The sequence below is a fragment of the Saccopteryx leptura genome, chromosome 1, assembly GCF_036850995.1.
Source record: "Saccopteryx leptura isolate mSacLep1 chromosome 1, mSacLep1_pri_phased_curated, whole genome shotgun sequence".
NCBI lineage: Eukaryota > Metazoa > Chordata > Mammalia > Chiroptera > Emballonuridae > Saccopteryx > Saccopteryx leptura.
In genome coordinates, this window is record NC_089503.1 from 264,522,973 (window position 1) to 264,544,232 (window position 21,260).

The 21,260-nt window shown below is 51.6% G+C and overlaps 1 protein-coding gene across 2 annotated transcripts in view; it reads right to left on the reverse strand.

Moving 5' to 3' along the window:
* LOXL2 (lysyl oxidase like 2) overlaps window positions 1-21,260 on the reverse strand; it is a 101,682-nt gene continuing 80,422 nt past the window's right edge. For both annotated transcript variants that reach the window (XM_066351736.1, XM_066351727.1), the window contains exons 8-14: window positions 18,492-18,659; window positions 16,424-16,586; window positions 11,717-11,960; window positions 6,150-6,265; window positions 4,894-5,030; window positions 1,685-1,796; window positions 1-922 (exon numbers count right to left, since the gene is read on the reverse strand). In XM_066351736.1, coding sequence (XP_066207833.1) covers window positions 843-922; window positions 1,685-1,796; window positions 4,894-5,030; window positions 6,150-6,265; window positions 11,717-11,960; window positions 16,424-16,586; window positions 18,492-18,659 — 1,020 coding nt within the window. In that variant the 3' untranslated portion in view covers window positions 1-842. The remainder of the gene's footprint in view (window positions 923-1,684; window positions 1,797-4,893; window positions 5,031-6,149; window positions 6,266-11,716; window positions 11,961-16,423; window positions 16,587-18,491; window positions 18,660-21,260) is intronic.

Below are 21,260 nucleotides of genomic sequence, written 5' to 3' on the forward strand. Positions count from 1 at the left end.
TACCATAAATCTTTTATTCCAAGTTTCAAGTATGTGTAAGTGTCTGTGATGACACATGGCGTTCGGTGAGTGTCCTCATCACCCGGGACTCTTGTTAATAGCACCGTTAACAGTTAACTACAAACTGGAACAACAGAAACATGCACCACTTACACAGGTGGGTGGGTTTTCCTTTTGAGCTATATTTTCAAAGGCCTAGATCGCCAATATTAAATATCAATATTTTGTGTTTCAAAGTCCACGAAAATATAATAATGGTATCTCGAAAAATAAGAGGGTGCAGGGGAGAGGAGACAAGCACCAACTCTGAGCTCACCTCATAAAACGTGGCAGCACTAGTTCTATATATGGATAGAACGGAGGCAAGGAGGGGCAGTTTGTTTAACTAGAAGAGAGTTCTAGACATTCAAGTTGACTGGAAACGACCTAAGAGGAGGAGAAATGGGATTTGGTCTGACAGCCTAAGGTTGTTAAGGTGACATTGCCCACATGGAACTTGAGAAAATGGCCCCACATCAGTGGTGAGCTGAGCAGGGTGGTGTCAGACTTGGGGGGGACTGTGGTTTGGATAGGACAAGATGACAACCTGGGGTGCTGGACAACATGGCTAGTGGCACTGTTCCCACGGCCTTGCAGACACGCCTCACTCCCAGAAGCTGTTCCAGGCCCTACACTGCAGCTTCTAGCAGCGTCAGGAACACCCCTCCCTCCTGAGCTTGGGCGTGGCCACACAGTGTCCAGAGGGGGCGGGGCGGGCTGTGGTGGTGGAGGTGATCCTTTGGTGGGCAGCAGTCGGAGAAGGTGAGCTGTGGCCAGAGGCAAGAGGTGACATGCAGGCTGCCTCACCGTGTGGAGAGCTGGTTGTTTATGAGTCCGTTGAAGTGCTCAAACTTTTTTTCCGTCTCTTCACTGAAGGAACCACCTGAGGGGTAGGCACCAGGGAGACAGTTTGGCAAACCAGATGCTCAGCCCTCTCCCTGGGTGGTCGGCCTCAAGGACCCTGAAGCCATCACCCTCCACCAGGTGGCCTATCGGGGCCCCCTCTGTGAGACCACCAGGGCAACAACTGGGGCCAGGCACAGGTCAGGTGCTCTGTCAGCCTTAAAGTGAAGTTGTGAATAAATATAGTGGGTTTAGCTTTTGCCCTCATCAGGAGGGAGGACCCTCACTGTTCCTGCAGAAGAGAAAGCTGTTTCCCCTTGTGTGCCCCAGGTTGTGTAATGCAAGGAAAAGTTTCTTTCTTGGCGACCAGGAGCCACACTGGCCCACTAGCTTCTAGCTCTTGACAGGAAAATGATACCCAGAGCCACAAACTGCTGACTCCCACATTTTTGAGGTCACATGCATAACGAGGTGGTGGCTTCAGCTCCTGCCCTTAAATAGCTCTGGGGTCTGTGTTGGTGTGCTGGGACTGCTGGTCCTGTACCCCCCCCCCCCCCCCCCCAGAGCTGGCCGTGCAGACCCAATTCACATCCAGGCCTCCTGTGTCTGAGGCATCCCTCCTGTGTGCAAACCTGTGAGGTCGGCTACATTTCGAGCTCTTTACCCAGGTTAGGAAGCCGCTGTTGCTCCTTGAGAAAGTGGTGTGGCTCCTGCCTATCTCCTGCAGGGGGAGGGGGCTGCAGGAGGGACCTGGCAGGCCTGAGGCAGCCCTGGACATGCTGTGCTTGTCCAGGGGTCTTACCTATGTGGCAGTTGTACATCCAGATGCGGTGGCCGTCATAGCGGGTCCTGCACTTCATGATGTTGTTAGTGTAGTCAGACTCTGCAACCTCGTAGTTGGGATTAATGACCACCTGGGGAGGAGACAGACCAGACTGGCTGCCTCTGTGCCTCAGCCTTCCAGCCCCCCAGGGCCACGGCCCTGCGGAGCGGAGCGTTGGCCTCCAGGGCCGATGACCTTAGAAAGGGAGCATGGCCGGTGCCATGCGGAAGAAGCCAGGGCAGGCCTGGCCAGAGCTGGGCTGGGGAGGCAGAGACGCTCGTCCTGGAGGAGTGAGATGTCCATGCGTCTCCTCTGTCTCCGTGTGACTCACACACCAGCTCTACCAGAGGGTTCCCCCTCTCCTGGCTGTCCTAGGAGGCCTGAGGTTGGGCTGTGGGGGAGCCCAGAACAGGCTGTGGAAGGAAAGGGAGCTGGGGAGCAGGCTGTGCTGAGACAGGGTGGGGACAGGACAGGCACTGGGAGGGGGCCGCCATGAGCGTGGGAGACTGGATGCTACTCCTGGCAGTGGGACTTCCAACTGTCCCTCCTGCTGTCCAGGCTTTGTGTTGCTCTAGGCCAGGGGTCTCAAACTCAACTCAGCATGTGGGCCGCAGATCAAGATCACAGCCGTTCGGCGGGCCGCACTAGGTCTACAAAAGGCAACTGTTACGCAACACTTTTCTCACTGCAGTTGAAAACAAAAAAAAATCAGTACAACAAGCACAATCGTACATGCAGTTTACTCAGTGTCACAAAACGACCAGAAACTGTAGTTCGCATCACAACTGCTGTTAACTAAGCTAATATCTAGCTAGGATGCTAGAGAAATGAAAAATACAAGTAGGCCCCTAGGCTTACTTAATTTTATCCAAAATATTTTGAACTTCGTGGATTAGTCTGCAGGCCGCACAAAATTGTTCGGTGGGCCGCGAGTTTGAGACCCCTGCTCTAGGCCATCCCTGAACCCTCCCTGCTCGGCCAGTCCAGGGGCCCTTGGCTCTGGTGGAGACTGAACCCTGCTGCCCCTATTCCTCTGATCACCCCAGCTAAAGGGGCACAGGCGAAGGGAGCAGGAGTAGGGAGGGCATTATTTGAAGAGGGTTTCTGTGAGTGGAAAGAAAAGGGAGATTGGAGAGAGGACTCCAGAAGAAAGAGGAGAGGAGAGGAGGAAAGACGAAAGCTGCACTTAGGCTGTGGGCACAGCATGGGGACAAATGATAGATCTTCCCCTGAGGGTCCTGCCATGCCTGGTGGATGTGGGGGACATGCTGCCCGGGGCACGTGGGGATGGAGGAGCACATCCTGTCAATTCAGGAACAGTTTCTAGGTTGGGCCCTAAGGACCCTTCCCTCCAGGAAAGCGCAGGCATGACCTTTAGCAGACTGGCTGGGCCCCTACTACTATGGGAAACAAGCTAGCTCAGGGCTGGGACATGGGACTTGGACATGGGGCTGGGGCATAGGACCGAGCTGTGCTGGCCATTCTGGGGCCCTGCATCTGACCTTGCTTGCCAGACCTGTCCAAGGCTGTGTCCCTGGTCACCCACAGAGCCAGCCTCGGACCCTTGGCCACAGGCCCTTCTGCCTGGAGCTGCTTCATGCTGGCTCGAGTTCCCATCATGTGCAGCAGTGCTGGTGTCCGTGTGGGGATCCATGCAGGGGTGCAGAGGGCCAGGGTTCTCACCCAGCTCCCTGAGATGAACACAGCCTAGGGGAGCTGAGCTCCGACTTGACGCCAAAGGAAACACTCTTTTTCATTAATCAGACACATTAACGTGCCCATAATGAGTTGATTTGTGAATTGCATAGTTTAGGGGTAGAGAACACAGAATAGAGACTTGATGTGACCTGGGTTTGCCTGGCTGTCACATGAGGTAATAGTAATGGCCATCACTGGTGATGACACGAGACACTGCATTCGCAGGGCTCCACCGGGCCGGGCCTGTTGCAGGTATATGCATAGACGGCCTTTGTCAGAACAGACTACACAGAGCTACACAGACTACACCAGCAAAGTAACAGCAGACCCCAAACACAGACCTCCCCCCCTGGTGTGTGTTCAGACACAGATTTCCATTTTTAAAATGCAGAGCATTCTGCTCTTTAGTCAGGCCTCTCCAGGGCTGTGGTTTGGGCTTGTGGGTAGAAAAGTGCTTGGCTTTCTGATCTGTAGCCTCTGAAATTCCCCAGGGAGACTTTTAAAGCCCCTCTGTGGTCACTGCTCTGCAGGTGTCAGTTCATCCCAGCGCTGTCTATGAGGCAGGGACCGTGGGCCAGGCCCTGAGCTGGCTGAATGCCCCCTCAGGACAGCTTTTACGGCACAGTGACATGTTTCTGGTCACCTACTTTGCCACCCATGGAGTAAGCTGGAAGCAAGAGGGGTGGGGCTGCGGGGAGATGAGAGGGTGGGCGGAAGCCTCTGCAGGCACAGGTGTACCAGGAGGCATCCCCTGTGTCCCCCACTCCAGTTGGGGGGGCCTGGTTGTAGCATAAAGCCATTTGCAGGGAGGTGGGAGGCCATGGCTCCCTGGTTCCGCCACAGGGCTGGCCTTCTACCAGACAGAGCACGGGAAAGCCTGGCAAGTGTCCATGCATCACTGGACAGGCTGTCTCCAGTGCCAGGCACTGTACCGTTAGAGATTCATTTCTTTGTATTGAGATTGACCCCTCTGCAGTTCTTCTCTTATGAGGCACACATTGCTGGGAGGGGCGAGTCACAGGCATTTGTGGGTAACTGCCTTATGAGCGTACTGTTAGCCTTGAGAGCACAGCCCAAGGCGGGGGGGGGGGGGGGGGGGGGGCAGGGCATGGCAGAAAGCCAGATGGAGGTGGGAGTATAGCTCCAAAGGAAGCGAACAGTTCAGTGGCCTTAGAGTCTGTGGGACAAGTTCCTGGCCTGAGGACTAAATCTGCCTGCAGGTGCATTTTGATTTGAAAACCCCAGATGTTAAGAGAACTGAATGCCAATATCTCAGGAGGTCTGCAGTCCACCTTCCTCCACCCTGTGGCTTGCACGCCTCACATACCCAGGTTACCTGACAGATGGCACTGCCCTCTGGGTGTAGGGCTCCTTCACCTTACACAGCCTGGCCTCCACGCCTGCTTTGTGTTTGGGCACCAACAGAAAGGAGGCTGCCTCCCCCTCGCCTCCCACCAGCAGGGGCTGGAACTCCTTCCCACACCCCTCACCTGAAACAGGTAGTCTCCAGGGGGCACGTCGGTGATGTCCACCCACTGGCAGTCAATGTCATGGCGGTACACGTCCCAGCAGCCCATGGTGATGCCCTGCTCGCCAAAGTTGGCACACTCGTAATTCTTCTGGATGTCTGCAGGCAGGTGCCGAGGGGATCCCAGTCACTATGCACACGTGGTGACTCTGCCCTCTGTGCCACCCTCCCCACAAGAGACCCCAAACAGCCCTGCTGGGTAGGTGACATCCCCAGACCCCATCCTCAGATCTCCCTTCCTTCCCCAAGCCCCCCAACCTCTGCTTCATCAGGCCCAGTGCCCACCCCCCACTGTGGGCGTCTCATCCTCTCTCCTTTCAGTAGACTCCCTTGCCCAACTTTCTGCCTACATCCCAGCCCTCCGTCCAGACCCAGCCAGGGTCCCCCTGCTCCCTGAAACCTTCCCTGGCCACGCTGGCCTCCTTGGTCTTTCTGAGGACTCACTAGCCTGGGAATGAGGCACATGCTTATCTGGGGAAGCTCTGGCATCTACTGTTTAGCTTAAAGGAGGGTCATCTTATCTCTCTCTGCACAACTGGACCTGGATTTAAGCTTGGGTCTGGTTTGTCTGACCCTCACTGGGCACACAGAGGTGTTCAAAACCCACTGCTGTGTGGTCCCCAGGCACAGCAGCGGCAGTCACATATATTGGGAGGCTGCCATGTCAGGCAGTACTCTAAGCACTGGGTGTACCAAGAGGAACCAGTGTCTCCCCTTGTGGAGCCCCAGTCGCGTCAGCATGGCAGCTGCACCCACAGGCGATCACAGCGCAGGTGGGGCGGCCTCCTAACAGTGTGAGCAGAGTGCCGCCTCTGCCTTTGCTGGGGGAGCTGAGAGAGTCTGGAAACTGCAGACAGGCTCGTTTGAGCTTGAACTGGGAGGGTAAGAACCTGTGGGGCAGGAACACGGAGACGTGGCAGCCAGAGGTGGGAGGGGACTGTGTCTTCCTGGTCCAAGGGTTTGCACCTTACCTGGGAGACCATGTGGCCCCACCAGTGCCCGTCAGCATGATCCTGGGAATCCAGACACCTTTATAGCCAGAACTTGCCCACACCCCTAGCCCCAAACATAGCTATGGAAATCACCATAAGGTCATGTGGAGAGTCAGCAGTGGCCAGAGGGAGAGAGCTCAGCATCAAACCTGGGCCCAGACTGGGTGAGCATGGCCATTAGAGCATCAGAGTCCCTCTGCAGCTCCCCAGCACCCCACAAAGATACCTCCTTCACATTCTGTGTCCTCCAGGCAGAAGCTGGCTTTGTGGCCCTCTGCTACCTTGGTGCCATTGAGGTTCAAGAGATCGTAGTGGGTGAACACTTCCATGCTGTGGTAGTGCCTGCAGCAAGAGAGAGGGCCTGGGAGTCAGTGTGGGGAGCAGCTGCTACCTGCAAGCAACTGCCTGCAATGTGCTTCTGGGAAGCACGGGCCAAAGGGGTGGCCAGTGGGGGAGGAGAGAGTGATGACATAGCGGTACCATGGTGCTTTCGTGCACTACAGAGTGGGGCAGTGACTCACCCTCCTGGGCCTCCGTTCTCTCATCAGCTAAATGAGAATAAATGTGCTGTGGGAATTAGTGAGATGAACAGATGAGTACAGGGCCTGGCATCCAATAAGCCGCATAAATGAAGATATTTGTACTAAGTGCTTTTAATAGCCCTTCGGAGCCCCCCAGTGGCTCTATAGACTAGTAGTACGTTACTTTTCGAGGTCTTTTGAAAACATTTTAAAGTGAGAAGATGGCAGAGGGAGAGACAAGAGAATGGTGGAGGGTCTGTGGAGTAAGGGAGAGGGGCGAATGGCGGGAACTGTGGGGGAGAGGTCAGCCTCAGCAGAACGGGAGCAGCAGGAAGACAGGAGGGAAGAGACAGCTCTGGAAGCCTGTGGGAAGGAGGGAAGCAGAGGAGGGAGAGCTTGCCTGGCTGGTTGGCTGGTTGTTTACATAAGGTGCCCCCTCCTTCACTGGGCAGGGAGGGGGAGGAATTGAGAACAGATGCAGATTCTTGAAAAGTGATGGATTTGGTTGAGAATACACAAGGGGACAGAACTGCTGTGGGCCTTCCTGAGACATTGGGCTTGTCCTGCTGTCCTAAGCTGCCTTGTGTGTGTCCAAGCCTGTAACTATCAAACACACCTGTCTCTCTTATTACAGGGGACATTTGGGAAATGGGGGACACGGAAGACAAGGTACCAAGGCACAGGGAGCAGAAACACTTGTTTTGTGTATGTGTGACCTGATTTGTCTCCTCAGGGAAGAGAGAATAGTGACTCAACCCAATCATGGGGGTATGTAAGGCTCCAGTAGGAGAAACTGCAAAAATAGCTCACACAGGGCTTGTGACAGAGGGGCACTCAGTATCTGTCGAGTCTCTCCTATTACTAACCCTCCCAGCAGTAACAGGAGGAGTGCTTTTATCATTACCAGCACCACTCCCATCCCTGTGATGATTTCCAGGCCCGCTGTAGCTTCTGCTGGCCCTGGCCTCCAGGGGTGGCCTCAGGCTCCTTCCAGTAGAGGAAAAATGGAGGGAAGAGGAGAATTAAAAGGGTAGGCTTTTTTTCAGAAAGGAAATTAGAGGTTCTTTTCCTATTCCTCCTGTTTTCCTTTGCTAAAAATAATGTCATAATTTCCTATGCCGGGCTTTTCCCAGGTCACTCGTGTTTCTGGGTAAAGCATGCCGAGTCCGGTCCCGCTGAGAACATCTACAAGGACGCCTTCTGTGGCAGCTCAAGTGATGACTTTGAAAGTCTCTTGGCTTCTTGAAGGAGCAAGATGAGACATGAGGTCTGACTCATGGTCGAGCATATGTCTGCATCTTTCAGAGAGCAGCTTCTGTGACTATGTTTACCAGCTGGAAAGACCGACGAGAAACAGGTTTATGTTCTGTTGTCTAAACAAAACTCAGACGGAGGCCACAGGCAGACCGGTGTAAGGCTGACCTCCCGCTCCCCCGGCTTCCCGCAGCCATGATTTAAGTCTTCCCCAGCTCTTCAGTTTCCCCTGGGAGCAATGCAAAGGCACAGCTGGTTTGGAGCCTCCCAGTTCTAGAGCCGCAGTGCGGGGGCCTCTCTGCTTTGCCTCTCCCGCCCACACAGACATCACCCCCCCAGGGCCGCGCCTCCCTCCCGGCTGCTGGCCGGAGTGCCAGGGGCACCGCCTCCTCCACCCACACGTACACCCCCATGAAGGCAGGAAGGTGCATCCTGGTGATGAGAGTGCATCCCCTCTCTCCAGGCTGAGGTGTCCCGACTTTTGGAAGTCTAAGAGAGGGACCTGACCCATGGATAGAGACAGGAAAACTTCACTTGGAAAGAAATACCTGAACTCTAAGGAGACAGAATAATCTGACACTTGACGAGGTCATTATAATCTGGATACAGGACGGCCTTCTAACGAAAAGACTCCAGAGCCCAGCATTTGAGGACATGGTTCGCATGGAGGAAGGAAGAGATGAACCCTTGCTCCATGGTAGACAAAACTAGACCAGAGAAAGGCAGGTGGTTTGGGTATATTCTTTGTTATGATAGGTCACTGAATCCCCAAATAAACTCAATCAGAGATTCCGTGCAGTTGTAGAGGAGACGTGGTCCCCCTCCCTCTTTTCCCCCACCAGCCACTGGCCCTCAGTGCCCCCAGAACACATGGTCCTGGCCGGTGCTCAGCTGTGCTGGGACAGGCTCCTGTCCCCATTTCAGGGTATACTGGAGTCTCAGGCGGTGCTGCGACCACGGGCAGGGGCCCTTCTGCCGACTCCATCCTGCCTTCCTGATGTGCCAGGCAGCCGCCCGCTTGATGAGGTCTCCACTGGGCTCACAGAGGCCTCATCACACTTAGGGGCTTTGACCCATCGTGGGGGCTGCTCCACGCATGAGGGAGGCAGGATGGAGCAGGCAAGTCTCCCCTTTATAGCAAGGCTACCCTGACTCGGAGGGCTGGCGGCTGTGCTGTGTGTCCAGCGCCCTGCTGCTTCAGCTCCCAGCAGCCCTCCTGGCTTCGCTGTGGGAGGGCCAGGCCTGCAACACAGCTCTGTGCCCTGCTTTATCTGGCTCTGTCCAAGCTGTGACTTGATGTGCCAGGTAAGCAGGTTTGGCGCCTCTCCCTGGGGGCACAAGAAGCAGGAAGGGGACCTCTTCAAGATCATCAACCAAGGACAAGGCACAATGACACAGGGCTTTGTTCTATCTGGTCAGCAAGGAGAGTCCTGAGGGAGGTCAATCTCTGTGTCATTTTAGGCCTTTCGAAGACCATATCTCTGTTCCTCATTGTAGCACCAATGAAATCAGGAGTGACAGTTTTCCTTGTTTGCACTGATTTGAGCCAGGGCTCTAAACTTTGGTTCTACAGATGTTCAGAGTGTCTATAGATCTGCTGAACCAAGACGTCAAATATTCCAGAAAAAAATAAATGTTTTGAGTGGAGGGAGGGTCAGCTTTCATCAGACCCCCAAAGGGACCCAAGAGAGGTTTGGGGCCAGGAGTCCTGTTGAAAGGTCCTCCCACAGAGCCTGGAGGGGTCCCCTGAGCTCTGGAGGCTGGGCGGGGGCTCTGGGATGCTCCCAGGGGTCCTGTGGTCACAGACTCTCAGTCATAGACCAGCAGGGGAGGTCTGAAGGGACGCCTACTTAGACACATGTTCTTTCCACCCATCCTTCCTGAACCATTTACTGGAACATCTGTAAGCAAAGAAATAAAATAGGCCACAGGAACGGCAGGGGTGAGGCGGTCAGAAGGAGCAGCTGCATGATGTCACCATGTACATTCTCAGAGGAGAGACCATTCCTGGGAGAGCAAGTGTATGTCACACAGAAACTCCTACCATTAGATGTCTGGGTGGACCATCATGTGTGGGGCAGAGATGCAATTATATTCTACTTATAGATGCACAGGCAGTGTCAGCCCGCACTGACCCAGGCTCCACCATGTGACCCCCAAGGAAATCAGGCACCAAAATGGCATGACTTCATTTTACCCTTTGACTTCTGCCCAGCAGAAGATAAACATGCTTCTAAATAAAGAGAAAAAATTCTTTGGCTGCTTAGCACTTTCAGAACAGACAGATAATCGTTATAAGGAAAACCAGCACCCCTTAGTTCTATCCAAGTCCTTTCTTTTGAAATAAATTGAACAACTCTATCCCTTTATCCCAATAATGATTCGAATGTGACTAGGCCATCAGTTGTCACATGATAAAGCATCCAGAGAGACTTCTGATGAGGGGTCAGCAGAGGTGACAGGAAGAGCCACATTCTGGGGGTCACACAGGCCTGAGTCAGGATCCCCGCCCGATAACGCCACACAAACACCGAGCTTCCGTTTTCTTATCCGTGCAAATGAGGGTGCCGTGCACTTCGAGGAGGTCAAGGAATGTCAGTTCTTTTTTTTTTTTTTTTCCAGAGACAGAGCGAGAGTCAGAGAGAGGGATAGATAGGGACAGACAGACAGGAACGCAGAGAGATGAGAAGCATCAATCATCAGTTTTTCATTGCAACACTTTAGTTGTTCACTGATTGCTTTCTCATATGTGCCTTGACCGAGGGCCTTCAGCAGACCAGGTAACCCCTTGCTCGAGCCAGTGACCTTGGGTCCAAGCTGGTGAGCTTTGCTCAAACCGGATGAACCCGTACTCAAGCTGGCGACCTTGGGGGTTTCGAACCTGGATCCTCCGCATCCCAGTCCGACACCCACTGCCTGGTCAGGCTGAATGTTAGTTCTTATACCCCTAACAGTAATCTCTGCATTTGAGAGCAGGAAGGACACTAGGGATGAGCCAGATGGGGGCTTCTCAGACTGGGACGTGCACACAAGCACCAGGTGCTCCCGTTAAAACCTTGGTGCTAATGCAAACCCTGCCCGGGCTCTGGAGGCAGACTGATGGCAGATCTGCCAGCCCACGGGCCTCACTTTCAGCAGCAGAGACAAGCACAGAAGCTCTGCCATGGGATGCTGAGCACAGAGGTGAGCACTCACTGGGTACGCCCATGGACCCCCGGGGACTGCAGCTGCCATGTCGAATGGCAGGGCTCCCTCCCTTCGTGGCCTCCACCTGCCCGCCTCAGGTCTGAGCAGGAAAATGTGAATGAGCAGGGGCAGCAGGTCTGGATTAGAGGAAGAATCAGGGCAAAGAAAAAACATGGAAAGGCCGGGAGATGAATGGAGTGGCTCCCGGGCTCCCGCTAGTGCCAGCTCTAGGATTTCACTCTGTCCTTGTGCAGGGTTTACAGCCCTGGGATCAGATCCACAGACTGAAGCCTGGAAGGGACATTAGAGGTCTTGGGAGACGTGGCCCAGCTGGCCTGACACGCAGCTGGTTAGAGGCACCGCTGGGTTGAGAAACCAGGCCTCATGATTCCTGGGGCTAGGATGTTTATTTCTAAACCCACGGTCTTCCTAGAACTATTTAAAATATATGCTGGTATTTAAAATCCATTTCTAAGTGCACTCAGAGGCCAATCATTACAGAACCCCCAAATACCCCACAGAGCACCGACTTCATGTGAACACACTTGAAAACCACTGACTGAGGTCAGTGGAGGGTGTGGGGTACTCAGAGTTGGTTTTCAAGCACTAGAGGCGCGGGAGGCAAGAGAGAATGGGCTCAGGGAAGGGCAGGTAGGTCAGAGCAACTGGGAGTGGAGGGTGGCAGCCAGTGTGGCAGACCGACTCCCTCCAACCTAGGAAAACCCTGTCTGCTGGACCGCGTGGCCTCTCCAAGTGACCCTCTCTCCACCCCATCTGGGCCCTGCGGGATGTTGGGCTGGGGCAGCTTGGGCTGACGGAAGGAAGGCCCCACCTGTGGCAGTCATGCCAGACCCACGCGTGGCGGCCGTTCTTGGGTCGGAAGTCGGACTGGCCGTTGTTGTGGATCTGGGAGGAGAAGCGCAGCAGCCGGCGGTAGCCGGTGGTGGGGCTGGCCTGGGTGGCCGAGGCAGAGAGGCAGCTCTCCTCCATGGCGCACTGCAGCATGAACATGGGCCGGTCCTCCAGGTAGGTGGTCTGCTGGACGATCTCTGCATTGAGGACCAGGTCAGGGGCAGCTGAAAGGGGCAGACACAGTGCTTAGGCAGGACGCAGGACCCCTCACTCCTTCCCAAATACCTGACTTCTGGTTCCTGATCTGAGACAAGCCCTCATCCTTGCCTAGCACCACTTTATGGAACTGGATCATGGTCTCCCTCTCAAGAGCACCTTCCTTGAGGAATGCCACCCTAAATTCCTCTTCCTCTTCTGTGAGTGTCGTCCTGGACACCTCTGCAGGTATTGGTGCAGGTGGGCAAAATATTGGGGCATTGCTCAGTTGCAATCGGAGCCATTCTAGCACCTGAGGTGGAGGCCATGGGGCCATCCTCAGCACCTGGGCCAACTTTGCTCCCATGGAGCCTTGGCTGCGGGAGGGGAAGAGAGAGACAGAGAGGAAGGAGAGGGGGAAGGGTGGAGAAGCAGATGGGCACATATCCTGTGTGACCTAGCCAGGAATCAAACCTGGGACTTCCACACGCCAGGCCAACACTCAAATGCTGAGCCAACAGGCCAGGGCCTCTCTATTTTTTTTTTTTAAGATTTTATTCATTTTTAAAGAGAGAGAGAGAGAGAGAAGGGAGAGAGAAGGGGGGAGGAGCAGGAAGCATCAACTCCCATATGTGCCTTGACCAGGCAAGCCCAGGGTTTCGAATCGGCGACCTCAGCATTCAAGGTCGATGTTTTATCCACTGCGCCACTACAGGCCAGGCATATTCTCTCTACTTTTCAGTAGCGGAGATTTTCCATAATAGAAAGCAAACATAACAAGGACAATGACAATTAACAATGCTCTCTACCCAGAGAGAGAACCCTCTTAATACCTTGGTCTGATTCTTCTGGGAATGATACAGATGTAGATTTATAGCTTGCTGATGCTGTTTCTCTTCAAATACAGTATGTCTTGATACATTTCCTTGTTAATAAATATCTATTACATGGTTACATAACATTTAATTTATAACCCTAGCCCATATGTTCAGATATATTGGTTGCTTGGAATTTTTCCCAGTTAAAGATAAAGCTACAATAAACATCCCGTAGTAAATTTGTGTGTATAACTTAAGTAAGTAAAATATCAGTAGGTTACACTTCTATCAGTGAAACTGCTGGGAGAAAGAGCTGCATACTTCCAAGGCTCTGCTGCATACTGCCAACTGCCCTAACGGGTTCTTCCGCTCTCCACTCCTGCTGGCTCTGGGCTTGAGTTTTAAAAGCGCATCTTTTAAAACATGATGGATTTACTCAATTAGCCTATTGCACATGGCAGGTGTTAAAAATTTTCTGATGGCTACAATCTAAATTTACCATATAATTCAGTTTCCCTTCTTTATAAAAGGATTAACTGTAAGTTTCCCTATAAAAATGAGATTCCATTGAACATTTCTAGGACATGTCATTTCAAACAAATGTTGTATATGAATTATTTACATCAAGATCCATCCGTCTTTTATTTTCTGGCAACTTGCTTATAAATTTCTGAAGTGCGTGTGCGAGAGCACACAGGCGGGATGTGGGGTTGGAAGTGAGGACAGCAATCAGGAGGCTCCCAGTGGCTGAGAGCTCTTTCCTCTTGGAGGATGCACAGCAGGATGTGCGCTGGGTGTTCTGGGAGCTTTTATCAGAGGGCATTGAGAGTCCCTTATTTGTTATCTGTACACTAGTCAGTACTCAATGGACAGCACTCAGCTTACCTCTGATCTGAGCAGAGGGTTCTCTATCAGAAATGAGAGGAGGTCAGCTCTATTTCCAGCTCAGGAGTCTTAATATATCATAATATGGCCAGCCCTTAGCTGGTACCCGGCGGCTATGCTTTTAGCACCTGCCGTGGGATGGGCCTTGAGCTCCCTAACACCCAGAATGCCTCATCAGAGGCATGCATTCATGTACCACCTACCAAGTATCATGTTGAACACTAAGAACAGTGCTAAGCAAGGCAGACTTCATATGTTAGCGGGATAGACAGAAGTAATGTTAATAACAACTGCGGCCAGAGCTTAACCCTTTGAGTAGCATGAACATTCATGTACGTCCTTGTGCCTCCTGACCATCCAGAGTACGATCATACAAAAATTTTTATTTTAAAAATGTGTAAGGCAGCATTCAAAAAAGGCAAATATATGTTCTTCTTGTTTCTATAAATTGGTTATCAAACAAACATGATTTTAGGTTAATAAAACTGTAACTGTAACTAATTTCATTTTTTGGAAAAAAAACACCTCACTCCTGGGGTGAGCATGAAGAAAACTCACTCCTCAAAGGGTTAAAGGAGAAAAATGGGATATGTTGGGAATTATAACAAGGGGACCCAGCCTAGGGGTATTCAGGGCAGACTTCCTTGGATACAGTTATGTTTTATTTATTCCCTGGATGATGAGCAGAGATTAGAGGAAATAACTCGAAAGTGTGAGAGTAGGCAGAGCTTTCAGGCAAAACAAGTGGCACATGGCAGGTCCCTGAAGCGTGAAGGAGGGCCAAGGCCCATGTGGTTTGGACACTAAGGAGGGCTGGAGAGCAGAAGTTAGCCAGAAACGAGGCCAGATGACACGAGTCTTGCGCATGTCCCTGTGTTCATTTGAGCGCAATGGGAAAGCCCAGATGGGGTCTGAACAGAAGGGAGCATGACTGGGAGACAGGCGTTGACTCTGGCTTCAGGAACAAGAGGGACCCGGACGCTATGTGTCACTATGGGGATCCCAGTTTGGAGCTCCTGAGGTAATACAGTATGAAAGACGGTCACCAGAATGTAGGCAGAGGCAGCAGGATGGAAGGAGACAGAGGGAATACAGAAAGGTAAAAATAAAGATGGACTGAATATGGGAGTGATGAGGAAGAGAGAGAGATGGGAGAAGACTTGAATATATGGGGCATGTGAAATTGGCTGGATGAGAAAAAGTAATTACAAAATATTGCCTAAAGAATAAACTTTATCTCTCTGAATAAAGTGGTAAGTCAGGTCAGCATTTCTGGACCAGATGGCCCCTGCAGACTCTGAGTGATGCCTTCAGTTTAAGATGAAGGGTTTTCTGAGGAATAGCCCCATGAAACACATCTTTGATCTATTCTGAGGATATGGAGGGCATTGCTTATCTAATAACTCCTGGTCCACATAACGAGACTATCCTTCAAGCTTCTCATGACTCATGGGTTTGCTTCTATCTCATGGATATTGTGAATTATATCAGTGAACTGGTTTCCATCTTTCCTTTGGCTGCTAGGAAGCTCACTGTGAAATTTACAACCTCTCTGTAGTAAATGTTCAGGACTCTATAGTATGTATTGTTAATTCTCTCTTAGATCCATTTAGAGCTACCACCTTTTTTCCAATATCCACTTTTCTTTCATTTGCTTTTCTTTTATGCTACCTTGAATTTTATCTAGGTTTGTGCTATTTAAATTTCCTTTTGGAAAAAAAGGGTATCACAAATATAAGTGAATTAATAAGCCAAGAAAAGGCCCCTGAAACAGTGAGACCACGTCTCTCTGCTTGGATCTCGTCTCTCCCCTCAGACAGGATGCAGTGGCTTAGGACATTTACCTCAACAAGTCTGTGCTGGCATCCAGAGTCCTGCCTGGCGGGGGTTAGAAAATGCCGAGGGAGTCTGAAAGGGGCTGATGGGACAACTGAACTGACTGAGTTCAAGGTTTAATCTTCTCCTTAGTTCTCCATGATGGTAAATGACAGTGCATCATTTTTTACTGAGCATCTTCATAGATGTGTTGTCATATCTAATTTTCAGTTTCTAGAAAAAATGACAACTGTAGATTATAGTGGTTTAACTGACTTTTCCAAGATCAGCAGTAAGTGGCAGGCAGGGTCTGGTCTCAAGTTGTTGGACCAAATCGGGGGCTTCTTCTGCCTCCCTGATTCACAAGGGAGAGGTTTTATAAGGCCATGGGCGGGAAGAGTGGAGTTTGGGGGTCAGGAGAGTGACACGCTCAGCAAAAGGGAAATTTCACAAACTGGGTCATTCTGAATCATGGCGGGGCTTCCCTTTCTATATTTTCAGTCTCTCTAGAATGTCTGGGGAGTCACTAGCAAGCTAAATCACCTATACGGTGTGGAACAGAAAATGATCTATGGAGAAGGGCGGAGGAAGGAAGAATGCCGCTGTGCACTGAGCACCTAGTATGAGTTTCATGCTTCACTAACCTTAGAACCCTCATTAACTGCTAAAAACAAGGAGTTTAATTCACCCAAGTTCGCTGAAATAGTATACAGTGGCCCTGAGATTTACACCTGAGGCTTCCTGACAGCCTGGTTGCTCCCTCCTGCTTCCTTCCTCCACCACCACCACCCCAGCCATCAGGCAAGGTTCTGTGGTTGGGACTGGGGGAGTTCCTTTTGCCTTTTGCCCCCCACTTCTCACTTAACAAAAATTAACACCTGCTTTCCTTTTTTGCTTGGCTGACGGCAGAAGCCCCAGAGCCTAGCCATAGAGCTTGGCAGGGAGGGGGAATATGACACCTCAGGCACTCTCACTTTCTGAGCAGGCGACTCCAGCCCCATAGTGCACTCCGCCCTGGGGGCAGGCCACGTCCTCGTCGAGGCGACAGTGCGCCAGGGACAGCTCCGTTCCTGAGCACTTCACTCCGCTCATGACCACCTTATTGGCATTAATGTTTTCATGCCAATACCAGGTCTCCTGGAGAATCAATGAAAGAAATGGCCAGTATGTCATCTTAAATAGTCATTTTACCATATTCTATCAATGTTCATATTCAGCCTCACAAAAGCCTCCAAGCTTTATGATCTCATTTTTTTAGATGGACACAGCCGAGGCACAAAGACTCACTTGCATAAGCCATGCAGTTTGTTAGTGGCAGTGTGAGTGAGAATCCAGGTCTTCTGACCATGAGACTTAGATTCTGTCTCTCATTCCTCTGGGGAACATCACTAAAGTTGCTTTGGTCAAACAATCGTTTGATGTTGTATGTCAGGAATGGCAGGCCCCTGCAACTCATGCTGCTGCTGACTTATCCTGAGCCCAAGACAGACATTACTAATCAATTACAGCACTCTGTCCTTTAAGCTGGACTGTGATCTCAGAATCCTTCTCAACACAGTGCTCCAGGAAGACACTACTAATTAATCAGAGGTGGCAGGAGAGAAGAAATTTATTCACATATGGCAGTAGTTAATTTGATATCCATATATCCTATTGGTTCTCCTTCTTTAGATAACCTAAGTATACATGCCTCATCCTCTAGATAGAAAACTGGGGCCCAGGGAAGGAATGGTCTTGTAATTGGTGAATGATAACAGGTGCAAGCCCATTTTACAACCCCAACTGAGGCCCTGATGTCTTAGGAATAAGCTGACAAAAACACAAAAATAGCTGGACAGCCACTATGTTACAATGAGCACTGTTTTGCTACTCTCCTTAGAGAAACAGAGCACCCTGGCTTGTCATGGGCAGTATTAGCAGAGACACTGTGCTGCGCTGGAAGCCGAGCTCCCAGAGGGTGTGGGCAGCAGTGCCAGAGGCCACAGGGCAGCCTCCACTCAGGACTCACTGCTTACCCAGGCCCTGGCGGGCAGCTGGGCTTAACAAGGCTATCCGCGTCCTTCCATGGCTAACCCTCAGAAACCCCCTTGCCAAGCAGGGCTGCCCGAGCACAGGAGCTAGAGTCAGGGTTAGTAAAACATGGGTGGTTCTCCAGCCATTTTCTTGCTCTGTGAGAAGCTTAAGGAAAATGTTTAGGGCCAGGATCCTATGGACCTGGGACTATATTAATTCCATGCTGCAGAGGGGCAAACTGAGGCCTGGAAAGGTGGCTGCTTTGCCCCAGATCAGGATGTGTGGGCTGTTGGGAGCAGAGCTGGGAATAGATTCCGAGCCTTTTGCCTCCTGTCCTGCTCCCAGGGGCCTCACTGACCCTGTCCTTCTCTGTGGGTGCCTGTTCCCGCCCAGTATAGGGCCCAGAGGGAATAATTTTTTAAGCCAAACACAACTTGTCTTTCTTCTGCTGCCTTTCTGTAGGGGGCAAAGCTTGGCTGCCCTCAGCTGTGTCACTGCCTCTAAGGAAGGGGTCTGTGGGCAGAGAGTGCTGCTGTGACAAGGGTTCCGGATGAGCTTGGACACGAGCAGCTGACCAACGGGAGAAGGCGTGAGCATGCACCGCAGCTGGGAACATGATCTGACCAGAGGGGCCTCTTGGGGAGCAAGCTGAGGCATACAGCGTGCTGGGCCTTGGCCTGGGCAGCTTCCACTACCCCATAAGACTGAGTTGTTTCCATCGGCAAAGGGTACATAAGGACACCCCACGATTAGCTCTCAGCCTTGGGTAAATCCCAGTGGACATAGCCGAGTGGATGGGGAAGCCAGAGTCTAGGCACTCATTCTGAAGGGGGTATGTGCGTGACCCGCCTGAGGACTCAAGGTCGCGAGGGGCAGAATGGCAGACCCGAGGCTGGGATGAGGTTCCTGCCTCCCGGCCCATGGCACTCTGCTCTCCTCCCCCTGGGTAGCTGGGGAAGGTACATGGAGGATGGGGTTGATCAGAGGTGGAAAGACTGGACAGAAAGCTCAGAGGCCAGGGCTTCTCACCTGGAAGGCGTTGCTGGCGAACCCCAGGCCCAGCTGCCGACAGACCACCATGGCCTCCACAATGCCCCAGTTCTCGCCACACACTGTCCCCCATACGAGGGACCCGTTCCTCTCCACCAGCACCTCCACCCGGCCTTCATAGGGGTTTCGGCCCCCGTTCAAGCGCAGCTGTAGAGAGAAAGGCGGCATGGTCACCAGAAGGGGATGGTAAGGGCAGCCCCACTGTATTGCCACCAGCCCCAGCTTTCCCAAGTCACAGGCCCAGCCTACTGTCTGCCAGCATCGTGCCCAGCGTGGTCTTACCAGTTAGGTCCTGCCACAGGCACCCGGGGCCCTAGAGCCTGTGACGCCAGGAGGCCCCCTGACCAGCACTGAGTGCCCCAGCAGAATCTGCCCCTGCTCCCTGCGAGTCCACCAGTGAGGGCTGCGCTCAGAATCACACACTTGGTCAATGTGCCCAGGGTCCCTAACATGTTAGAATTGCCCAAGACCGCTTCCTGGGAGCTCTTCTCACCATACCCTCTGCTTGGTGGGTTCTAGCTCCTGACCCCGTCTCCTCCCACAGTGCCCCCTGCTGTCTTCGCCACCCAGAACTCTCTTAGACTCACAGAGCCAACTGACTTCTTAACAATTACACTTGGTATTTCTGAGACCTCTCATCTGAACTTGTCCTCTTTTCTCTCTCCACCTAACCCTGTGCTGCATCTTCCCCTTGTTTCCTATTTCAGCCACAGTCACTGCCAGCTCTCCTGGGGCGGCAAACTTCCTAGAAAGGGCCAGCCGATAAGTATTTTAGGCCTGTAGGCCAAGCACTCTCAGCCATAAGCACTCAGCTCTGCCAGGCAGTGTGCAAACAGTCAATGATGACAGGTAAATGACTGGGCGTGGCCATGTTCCAATAAAACTATATTTACAAACACAGACGGAGCGATGGGTTTGGCCCACAAGCTGTAGTCTGCTGATCTCTAATTGACCCTGGGAACCACCCTCAACATTGCCCTCTTTCTCACCCCCCACATCTGGTGGATTTTACTTCCCAAGTCTCTCTCCAACACCCACTTCCCTCCTATTCCCATAGGCACCACTGTCTCTTGCCTTCATACCTTTCAAAGGAAAGAGAGAAACCTATTCATTAATATAATTCACAGCACCTGTGAGATAGAAGCAAACCCATGAGTCAAGAGAAGCCCATTCTCTACTCAGAAGCCAGAGTCATCTTTAAAAAGCACCTGATCCTGTCGCTCCCTGCTTAGAAGGGCCATGGCTTGCCAGGGCTCCTCCGCTGTCCCCTGCCACCTTGTTGCATGTCTCCTTCATTCTTGTCCCCAACCTCCAGGCACATGGGCCTTCTTTCAGTTTCTGTGGCTCCCTAACTTTCCTGACCACCCCCCACAGTAAGTCACACATTCCATGTAAAAGCCCACCACATACAGAGCCCCTTTCCTGGCTGACCTTGTTCCTCTTTCCAATTTCATGCCCATTGACATCCCCCTCTGATGGGGTCAGTGCCCCTTACATACTAGGGTTCCCTACTGTGGTGGAAGCCCTGACAGCTGGATCTTTTCTGTGTAAGGCAAGCGCTGGACTGAAGTTTTGATTAACGAGGCATCCCTTTCCAAGAAGGCAAGCTAAAATAAACACATTGCCAGCCATTCGGCTAGATGAAAAGCCAGCCCCCTTGGTTTTAGAGATCTTGGTTGGTTTTGATAGCTGACCATTTGGGCTACTTGTTTTTTTCTCTTCCTATGCTTGAAAATCCCTCTCTTATGTTTTTTATTATTATTATTATTATTCATTTTTAGAGAGGAGAGAGAGAGGGAGAGAGAGGAGAGAGAGACAGAGAGAGAGAAGGGGGGGAGGAGCTGGAAGCATCAACTCCCATATGTGTCTTGACCAGGCAAGCCCAGGGTTTCAAACCTGCAACCTCAGCATTTCCAGGTCAACGCTTTATCCCCTGCGCCACCACAGGTCAGGCAACTCTCTTATGTTTTAACATTCAGCAATAAAAAGTGAGCCCATGAACGCTAGGTCCCCATGCTTGATATGTAATAAAAAGTAGAACCCTAATCCTGAGCACTCTCTCTCTCTCTACCTAGGACCTCATTGTGTGGCCCCAGGTGTGCTGTGTAATTCAGTCCTGTAAGTAAGAGACCTTTATATTTTCAAAGCTGTCTGGTGGTTATTGCTGAAGGGCGCCTTGCAATCATAGTCACCACAAGGTCCAGTCCAACCACAACACTGGCTATTGATGGGCTGAGCCCAGCACAAAATACCTGTACACCTCCTTAGCACTTGTGACAGTGGTAATTAAGCTACCTTACAATTTGTTTAAAGTCTGCCTCCTCTGCTAGAATATAAGCTCCAAAGGGCAGAGCTCTACTTGTCTGCTTTCCTGTGTAATCAATATTAAAGACAGCGCCTCAAAAATGTTAGGTACTCCACAACTATTTTGGGGATGAACGAATAAATAATCAGAATGAATAAATGAAAGCATTTACTGACTTACAGGAGCTCAAGCAGAGAGATCTGAAATTTGGAGAAGGGTTCTAAACATGCAAACCAATTCAAATACTTTAACCTGCTACCCTTTATGCCTCTAATAATTTGTGCCTTTTGGACAAGGCAGGGCACCTCCAGGGATCCTGAGCACTTTAAGCTGTCTGGTCAACAGTCCTGAGGTATGCAGCACAATGGCTGACCAATCCTTAGCAACAGCATGACCTTTGGGGCACTGGTCTTAATTCCTGTTATGCACTTAGGGGCTGCAAG